This window comes from Octodon degus, unplaced genomic scaffold (genome assembly GCF_000260255.1).
Source record: "Octodon degus isolate 3935 unplaced genomic scaffold, OctDeg1.0 scaffold00036, whole genome shotgun sequence".
Lineage (NCBI taxonomy): Eukaryota > Metazoa > Chordata > Mammalia > Rodentia > Octodontidae > Octodon > Octodon degus.
In genome coordinates this window covers 17,105,409-17,115,204 of record NW_004524612.1, presented here as the reverse complement: position 1 = coordinate 17,115,204, position 9,796 = coordinate 17,105,409, and the positions used below count along the sequence as shown (strand labels likewise).

The 9,796-nt window shown below is 39.9% G+C and overlaps 2 protein-coding genes across 3 annotated transcripts; both read left to right on the top strand.

The window, feature by feature from the left end:
• The first annotated feature begins 441 nt into the window (after nucleotides 1-441).
• On the top strand, nucleotides 442-5,729 carry LOC101562433 (beta-defensin 130). 2 transcript variants are annotated; one of them, XM_004630712.1, is made up of 2 exons: nucleotides 442-499; nucleotides 5,548-5,729. In XM_004630712.1, exons 1-2 carry the CDS (start codon nucleotides 442-444, stop codon nucleotides 5,727-5,729), a joined length of 240 nt encoding a protein of 79 aa, XP_004630769.1. The 2 variants fall into 2 exon arrangements, 1 of the variants encoding a protein (XP_004630769.1); XR_002820989.1 differs by lacking the exon at nucleotides 442-499 and adding an exon at nucleotides 1,879-2,129 and having other exon boundaries at nucleotides 5,548-5,599.
• On the top strand, nucleotides 2,934-3,589 carry LOC105742105 (60S ribosomal protein L17-like). Its single transcript, XM_012514633.1, has 2 exons — nucleotides 2,934-3,007; nucleotides 3,109-3,589. Exons 1-2 carry the CDS (start codon nucleotides 2,934-2,936, stop codon nucleotides 3,587-3,589), a joined length of 555 nt encoding a protein of 184 aa, XP_012370087.1.
• Nucleotides 5,730-9,796: the final 4,067 nt, after the last annotated feature.

The following is a 9,796-nucleotide window of genomic DNA, read 5'->3' as shown; positions in this document are numbered from 1 at the left end:
TCGCACAAAAATGATAATACTTGATGAGACGAAAGTGTAATATCCAGATTTCATCCGTACACAGTGTGCACATATGTTAAATTACAATACTATGCCCCAACAGTGGATGCACATATTATATGCCAATTTAAAAATTTAGGACAAAACAGAAATAAATTTTTTAGAAGTTGCACAAAAGGAAAACTGGCTAAAGGTACTAACCTCTCATTAAATTGAAAACCCGTAGAAAAAGGAAATGATTAGCCATCTGGCTTCCTGTAATTAGGTTAATTTTTCATGAAATTTAGACACTCCAAGGTTTGGAAGTATTCCATCAGACATTGTTTTATTCCTTGCCTTGTTAAGCTTCACTGACCAAGGGGAACCTCAGGCCCCCAGAAGTAGATAAAAGCCCTGTGCTTCCCCAGCCTGAGCACTGACCGCTCCACTGGGCCCTGAACCATGAGATTCTATTCTCTTCTTCCCATGCTCCTCCTCTTGGTGACTATACTAGCAAAAGGTAAGATGGCAAGATGATTGAGAAGCCAGTTTCTTAGGCCAACTAAAATGCACAATTATTCATTGGGCAGTGTTATTCATACAGTGATGCAAGACTTAAATATTCAGAAGTCCAATATATCATTTAGAACAGATGAGGTCAAAATTCAAGAGACAAGGAGTTTATCAAATACAAAATGGGGCCAAAGTGTTCCATGATTAAAAATAGGGTCCAGCTAGAGAAATAGAGGCTACATAGAGCTTACGGTTTGATATTTAGAGTGTGTATCTATCAAGTGGAGATCCAAAAGAAGAACTAAAATGAGGGGGTACTGGTTGTGATTCAGTATTTAGAATGAGTGTATCTAGAGTCTCTTGGTAAGAAATATATGTGAAGGTGGAAGTTAGGAAAAAAACACAGAACTCCAAAAGGGTTATCAGTAATAAATGATCACTGTAAATTTGGTAACAGAGGAAACAGGGGAAAACATGAAAAATAGAATGGAACTTCAGTGGCAAAATTGTAATCCTAAGGCAAATAGTGTAGCAAGAATTTTAATAATCTAACTTGCATCTTTAGGGTCCATAATTCTGATGTTTGAACATTTCAATGTAGAATTAAAATTAAAAGCTAATAAATGTTTCACCCATATCCTCGTAATAACTGATACAGTTGTTTTCTCCACTGCCCATGGCAGGGTTCCACACTTACCAAACAATGCCTGTGGCCACTGAACATGGATTTCTTCACTGATTCGCATCTGAGATTCGAAGTACAACGAAATTATTTGCTGTTGTCTAGTTTATGAATATCTTAGACTCTAACTGATATACAGCTTTCTTCTGCTTAAAAAAGTTTATGAAATTCTCATTTCATTTTCAGCTTTGGTCATAAGACATAGCTGTGGTACAACACACTTTGTTATAACATGTGATACAGGTCATTGTTTAAGTTTAGAAGACACTTGAATAGTCAAAACATTCATTTAACCTAAGAGAAACTATGTCTACGTATGGAATTTAACTTTGCTAGTTACACTACATCTTAGTTACTTTTTCCTCATTGCTGGAACAAAATACCCAACACCCAGAATTAGCTCACAGTTAGTGGAGGTTTCAGTCCATACTCAGCTGGCTCCAAGGCAGAGTGGCACCTGGCAGAGGGCAGCCATTCAAGGCAGCAGAAAACAGCAAAGAGCCAAAGGGAGGGGCAGGGGCTGCAGCAGCCAGGAGGCCTCTCTCCCCTCCTTACATTGTGATGCAGATTATCCACCCCAGGGCAGGTGGGGCACCCACACCCACAATCCCAGTGTTGGATCATTAATTAACCACAACTCTAGAAGCCACCTCATGACTGCGTCAGACTTTGGGGGGACAACTAGACACACATCACAGCACACAGATAAAGACAGCACTGCGTGTATCTCTAATCCGCGTCGTCACCATTGCTACGACCCACCAGTGTGAGAATGCCCACGAAAATGGCGACTCTAATTTCTGTCAGACCTTCGCTTCAAACACTTCTACTAGATACCGACGAAACTAAAATGACTTTCTGCTCTGTGTGACAACATGATAAACCTGGAGGACCTTAAGCTAAGTCAATTAGCCAGGCACTGAAGAGAAATGCCGCGTAATTCCATTTGTATGAAGTAACTAAAACAGTGAAACTCACTGAAACAGATACCAGAATGAAGCTTGGTAGGCACTGGAAGTGTACTGAGGCGTTTTCTATAAAATTTCAGTTATACAAGATGAAAATATTCTAGAAATCAACAGTGCATCATATCCGTAGGATTTAAAAATTTAAGAGGGCAGATGTACTGTTAAGTGTTTTTATGTACTAGTTTTTATTTATAATATTTAATATTCATGTTCATAATGATGATTTTATATATCTATATATTAACATACATTTTTAATTTTTAGCTTTTTAATATTTATGTACATCTTGTAATATAATAATTGCATCCATTGTAGAGAATTGGTATATATTCATACACATCTCAATTCTTTTTCCCCAATCTTTTTTTTTCATTTTTTCAAACAACAAATATAAATAACAACAAAGACAGAAACAATAAAATGATACAGAATTTTAAAACAAAATGATAAGAAATTAACAATGGTTGTTACATTACATATCCTTTCAATCCACATAGTTGCTCAGATTACCAGATATAATCCCACTTCCCTCCACCCCTGTTTTGTTTTGCCAGAATCAGATTCACTTGACATACCTAGTGGTTACATTTATCACGGGTTTTGAAACATGTGCCTAACAATGTTAATTCTTCTTACCTCCCTCCTCCTTCCCTCCCTCCCTCCCTCTGTAGAGGTGATGTTTTGTCCTCTTGCCCCACTCCTGCTCTTGCACTCCAAGAAAAAATGAATAAGAGCAGGCAACAGAAATCCTGTGCTCTCTTCCTGTGAGCGGCCTCAAGTGACCTGTGAAAATGGTTCACTACTCTCTCAGCCCAGAAAACCCCACAACATCATGCAAATCAAGAGACTCAAATCTTCACGTTCAGGGGCCGGGGAGTTAGCTCAGTAGAATAAGTGCTTGCCTGGCAAGCGCAAGGGCCTGAGTTCAGTCCCCGGTTCCGAAAGGAAAAAAAAAACTTCACGTTCACTTAAGAACATGCATGAAACTGCCCAGGCCATCAAGGGTATGCATGTCCGAAAGGCCACCAAGTATCTCAAGGATGTCACATTAAAAAAGCTATGTGTGTCATTCCGGCGTAACAGTGGTGGAATTGGCAGGTGTGCCCAGGCCAAACAGTGGGGCTGGACACAGGGTTGGTGGCCCAAAAAGAGTGCTGAATTTTTGCTGCACATGCTTAAAAATGCAGAGAGTAATGCTGAACTTAAGGGTTTAGATGTAGATTCTCTGGTTATTGAACACATCCAGGTGAACAAAGCACCCAGGATGCACCCCCGCACTTATAGAGCTCATGGCCGGATTAATCCGTGCATGGGCTCCCCCTGCCATACTGAGATGATCCTTACTGAAAAGGTACAAACTGTTCCCAAACCAGAGGAGGAAGTTGCACAGAAGAAAAAGATATCCCAGAAGAAACTGAACAAACAAAAACTTATGGCACGGAAATAAATTAGGCATAAAATAAATGCTAATAAAATTAATGTTGTCTCTTAGGGAAAAAAAGAGAAAGAAAGAAAGAAAGAAAGAAAAGGAAATCCTCTGCTGCTCAGAAATAATTCTAGAAATGCAGCTGAGTCAGGGCCTCCCCCAGCTGGCTGGTGAGACTGCAGTTCTTTCCCTGAAAGACAGCCATTCTCACTTCCCGAATAGTTCAGAAAAAGCAGAGGTAGCATCGCAGCATATTGTCCAACTCCTACATCATTCCATTGCTTTTGTCACATAGAGACCCTGAGCCTACAGACTGTTACCCTGGTAGCAGAGTAGGCCACCAGGCTGGGTTGATATCTCTGTCAAGGGTAGAGCAGTCTTGCATGGATCACAGACATTCAGTGCCAAAAGTCTTCACTGTCTTACAAGACTGTGGATATTTTTCTACAGAGTAAAGAAACAATAATGATATCTAATGTTACAAAACAACAAAAACTTCCAGAGCAAGAAAAAAAAAAGCCCCTTGAACTGTTAGTACAGCCACGGAAGTTAAGCATTAAAGAAGCCAGTCAGAGCTAGTATATTGCAGGATTTTTTTTAATTGTATCTCTTGTTTATTTTATTTGTGTGTGTGTGTGTGTGTGTGTGTGTGTGTGTGTGTGGCCAGCTCAGCCCACCAGGGGGCGGGGCTGGCTGGCATGTGGTGCTGGGGGATTGAACCGCGGTCCCTGTGCTTTGCTAAACTTGTTCTAAGTAGGTGCTTTAGACCACTGAGCCATCTCACCAGGCCCATTGCAGGATATTAAAAATAAAATGAGATCAAAATGGTTGGATAGTCAGGAACTGATTTGTGCTGCCAAGCACGAGGAGTGTCACTCTTATGTAGTGCACACTGCCATCCCAGTGGAAAGGTGGACTTTGGGGAATGCTGGACAGGCAAGAGGAGAAGGTGGGAGCTAAGGAAAATTATGGAGTCGCAGCACACACTTAGCTCTGGGCTCCTCAGTAGCCAAATGCATTAGGAAAGCATATGAATACACTTAGTGGGGCTGGTGAGATGACTCAGTGGTCTAAAGCTCCTACTTAGAACAAGCTAAGCCAAGCAAAGCGCAGGGACCGCGGTTCAATCCCCCAGCACCACATGCCAGCCAGCCCCGCCCCCTGGTGGACTGAGCTGGCCACACACAATAAATAAATAAATAAATATTTTTAAAAAATGAATACACTTAGAAAAAAAAAAAAGTCCTCTTAGAGCTCTAAGAGGACTCTCTCCAGCTCTGAAGACCTATTTCCTGGTGAATCTACACATGAGGGGCATTGAATAACTCAAGGAAGTTATTTGTTTTGTTGTTGTTGTTTTTGGCGGAACCCGGGATTGAACTCAGACCCTCGCACTTGCTAGGGAAGTGCCTATTCCACTGAGCCATCTCCCCAGCCCCTTGTTGTGTACTTTCAAAAAGGGAGGTTAGTTACATTGATATGTGAAGAGCCGACAGAGTTTCTGCAGAAGGAGAGGGGAATGAGGACTTGCGCCATCCGGGGAGGACGACCCGAGCGCAGATGGGAGATGGAAAGGGGGATACGTCTTTGAAGCAGTACCTCTCAGTGGAAGCATGGTTGGCATTTGGCAAGGGACAGCTCATCACACAGGAAACTGAGCAAAGCTCTGCCTTGCCCGTTAAATACCAAAGACGCCTTCCTCGTTAATGGTGACAGCAGTCTTACACACTTCAGAACGCACTGCCCCATGTAGTGACTGCATCTCTACACTTTTAGAAGTCAGCCTGCCCCTCCGCGGCGGCAGGATGTCCCATGCTGCTAGCTCCTCTTCCTACAAAGGCTCTGCGTGTGCTGAAGTTTCTGGCCTTTCCATGCAGACTGTGTCTCACATCTTGAAGCCATCCTCCGGAGGGCCGTAGCTTCACATACTACTTCCAACAATTCCAGAGTTAATGAATCTAAAATTTCTTCCTGTGCAGGGAGAGCTGGCGTCATCCCAGGAGAGAAGCAGTGTATTCTGCTGAAAGGAACGTGCAAACATATCGCATGCACATCCATAGACGATACCATTGGTGTGTGCAGTGAAGACAAAAAGTGCTGTAGGAAGTGGTGGGTGTTTGAGCCCTATGCAACTCCAGTTCCCAAAGGAAAATCTCCTTAGATGGGAGCAAGCAGAAAGCCCTTCCAACTCCAGAACACCTTGGATGAGTGTTTCAAGCTTCTGTTGAACAACAATGTTTTTCTCCCTCAACTGGAAATAAATGTTGTCCTGATTCCATGGGCACTGATCTGTGGGGCATTTCTTTTGATGGAAATGTAAACCTCTTTAAAACTATGAGAATTGGGGCCAGGGAGATGGCTCAGTAGAATAAGCGCTTCCTTGGCAAGCACAAGGGTCTGAGTTCAATCCCCGCTTACACAAAAAAATAAAATAAAATAAAACTATGAGAATTGTCTAAGTAACAGAAAAATTTCATATCCTAAACATATTTATACAAAATGAGTTTTTATGGAAAAATTATTAATTTTCAATATATTAAAGATCAAGAGTGTGAAATAAGTAGTGTTTGTCTGAAAGGGACTATTAACCCTCATTCACTCACTTAGTAAAAAACACCAATACAGGGGCTGGAGATGGAGCTTTGTGGCCAGGTACTTCCCTAGCATATGCAAGGTCTTGGGTTGTAACTCCAGCACCATAAGTACATCTTTTATTTGAAAGATATTGATTTATACAAAAAGATGTATATTGACAGACATGAAAATATAGCAGAACAGTTCATGGACCACTTTACACGATGAAATAGGAATCGCGTCTGCACCCATAAATACAGGTGAATTAACAACAGTTGCACAAATGTAAAAACTATTAACAGATGAACTATATTAGTAAATCAACAGGTCATTTATGGAAATGTATAAATGCATATCATTATGGTTGGTAATTGGGTACACTTAGTTTTTTTAAATTTTATTTATTTATTTATTTGTGTGTGTGTGTGTGTGTGGCCAGCTCAGCCCACCAGGGGGCGGGGCTGGCTGGCATGTGGTGCTGGGGGATTGAACCGCGGTCCCTGTGCTTTGCTAAGCTTGTTCTAAGTAGGTGCTTTAGACCACTGAGCCATCTCACCAGCCCTACACTTAATTTTATAGCTGTTAGCATTTGAAAGTTAGGGAGACTGTCAAACCCACCATGAAGCCCCACTGGAAATGCAGTAATCCACAGTGCCACAGGCTCAGGAAGTTTATCTTTCATAAATGCATATATCCAAAAAGGTTCTACCTCTATTCGTTGAAGTTTCAGACCTTCTACATACATCCACAATATTGAAATACAAATTCAATATAATATTGCACTTTTCATGAAGTCAAGTTTACAAAAATTCATAAAGTGAATTAAGACTCCTAAATGTATTTGTATAATTCACAGCTCTATTATTAGAAATGATGTAAAGAGGGGTGGGATTTAGCTTAGTGGCACAATGACTGCCTGGCAAGAGTGAAGTCCTGAGTTTGATTCCTGGTACCCCCCCAAAAAAACTGATGTGAAGATGAAATATATAGCATAAAAATTGTAAAAAATAATGCTGACAAATTTAAAGGGAAAAAAATTTTAAACTATTTAAAAAGGCATACTATAGGAATATATTCCAGGCATTGCATGGAGATAGTCCATGAGAGCAAAATAACTTCAAAAGTATTGAAATTAAATGTATTTTTAAGGCTTATATTATGATTACTAGCTGCTTTTTAAGGAGCTGATATTCTCAAAGAGTACATTCACGCTCATTTTCTATTTGCATATTTTGAAATTCTTCTGTGATTTAATATATAATGATATAAACATTCCCTATTAAATTTTCCAATCTTAAGTGCCAAACTCTATATTTTTTCAAGTACCTGGAAATCCATTCTACATAAATTTATCTGTAGACCAAGATTTAACACAAGATGGTATGAAGATTGAAGAGCGACCCTCTTTTATAAATTTCAGTCGGGACAGTCTTCACACAAATGTAGTTATCGTGCACTAAAAACTCCTGAAATTTTATTAGCTGCAAGAAAGGCCAATGCTCACCAAAAAGATATTTTTGAACTAGATTTCATCATTAGTCTATTACATGGTGAAGGCCTTTCCCAGAAGTCAGCTTTCTATTCCATTTGCGTAACTTTTTATGGAAATTGTCATTTGGGGGATTTCAGACATCAGGATTTCAACATTTAAGATTTTAATTTATTAGAATTCTAATTTTCAGGAGTATAGAATTTAAGGATTTTGTTTTATTTTATTTTATAGAACTTAAGGATTTCAGAATTTAGATATTTTAAACTTTAGGGATTTCAACATTTGGGATTAGGGCATTTAGGATAGTTTCTTGAAATTATAATCAGCTCCGAGTCACCCTAAGCCCAGCAATGCCAACGCTAAGCCAAGACAGGCCCCCTGCATTGCACCTCACTACTGGAAGAACAGAAGGGAATGCCTGCGCCCACAAGTCAGCTCACCAGGTGGAGCAAGGAGGAATATACCTAGTCCTATATCTTTAAGAATTCTGTGTACATGTGCAGAATGGGAATGTTTATCCTATATTATGGTACAGTGGAAGTGTTTAATTTTTTTGATTGCTATACAGTTCAGAGTTAAGAGTTTTCCTTGAGTCTTTTTTGAAAAGACGGTCTCATTACATAGTTCAGGTTGGGCTTGGTTTTTTTGTGTGTGAATTTATTTTTTTATTAATTTTATTGAGAAACAAATAGCAATGAGACAGTTTCAGAACAGGTTAGTAGGACAGTTACAATAATTAATACATTGCATATTGTTGTCTTTGTAGTAGTTATTCACATTATAAGATGCAGACATGATATCCTGTCCAAACACTATCAGTACAAATCTTTCTTCTCATTGAACTAAGAGAAACTAGTTGTACATCTATCCTAACTATTTTGTATATACAGATACAAAATGGTCCTTCATTTATATCCCCTTTTTTGTTTAGTTTTGTCAGAGATGGGTATTCCATCGCTATTTAAATATTGCAGGTATGTGAATTCCCCAAAATATTCCAATATAGTCCAGCAGTCCATAATAGTAGTGGGTTATCTGTAGGACTGGCAATGTCAGAAGTTGTTGACTTCAGCCTTTTACAGCTCAGTCAGGTTGGGCTTGTAGTCAATATGTAGTCCAAGTTGACCTTGAACTCACAGAAATTCTCCTGCCTCAGCCTTCTGTGGGATATAGCCATGTGACACCACACCCAGTTTGCCTTGAATCTTTGGATTTGGATTTTTCAGCAATGCTGGAAGTGTGGACTTTGGTGACTCTTAGGGATAGAGTAAATGAATTTTCCCTAATAAGGTGGATGTAAGCCTTTGTGGGATGGGAGAATGTTATGGTTTAAATATAAACTGTCCCAGGGGAGATGGCTCGGTGGAATAAGTGCTTCCCTGGCAAGTGCAAGGGCCTGAGTTCAATCCCCAGTTCCGCAAAAATCAATCAATCAATCAATCAATCAATCTAGAAATTCAATTTAGGGGACCAGGGAGATGGCTCAGTGGAATAAGTGCTTCCCTCGCAAGTGCAGGGGCCTGAGTTCAATCCCCGGTTCCGCCAAAAAAGAAAAAAAATAAAAATAAACTGTCCCTCCAAAGTCTTGCATTTGGAGCTGGCTCCTGGCCAGCACAGTCAGGTCTTGGGGGCTGAGCTGGGTGGGTGTATTCTTATCCTTGGTTTCTCCATTTTTTTCCTTCTACTTCCCGGGTAGCATGTGATGGAAAGCTCTCACCACTGTGCCATTCAGGTACCAAGTATCTTCTCCTAGTGATAGAAAAGTAGTTAGTGCATAAAAAATTATTTTCTTTTTTATTTTTTAATTAATTTATTTTGTGTGTGTGTGGCCAGCTCAGCCCACCAGGGGGCAGGGCTGGCTGGCATGTGGTGCTGGGGAACTGAACCGTGGTCCCTGTGCCCTGCTTAGCTTAGCTTGTTCTAAGTGGGTGCCTCAGACCACTGAGCCATCTCACCAGCCCTTCTTTTTTATTTTTTAAAGAGAAAGCAAAATAGTAATAAAAAGAAAAATTAGAAATTATCCAGAGCTTTCCTAAAATAAATAAATTCAGCTGTATTTGTTGTATTGTATAGTGTTGTCTTCAAATTGTTTACATTACCAGATATATGCATGTAATGTTAAAGAAGGAAAAAGAAAAAATATAAGAAATTAAGAAGAAGAA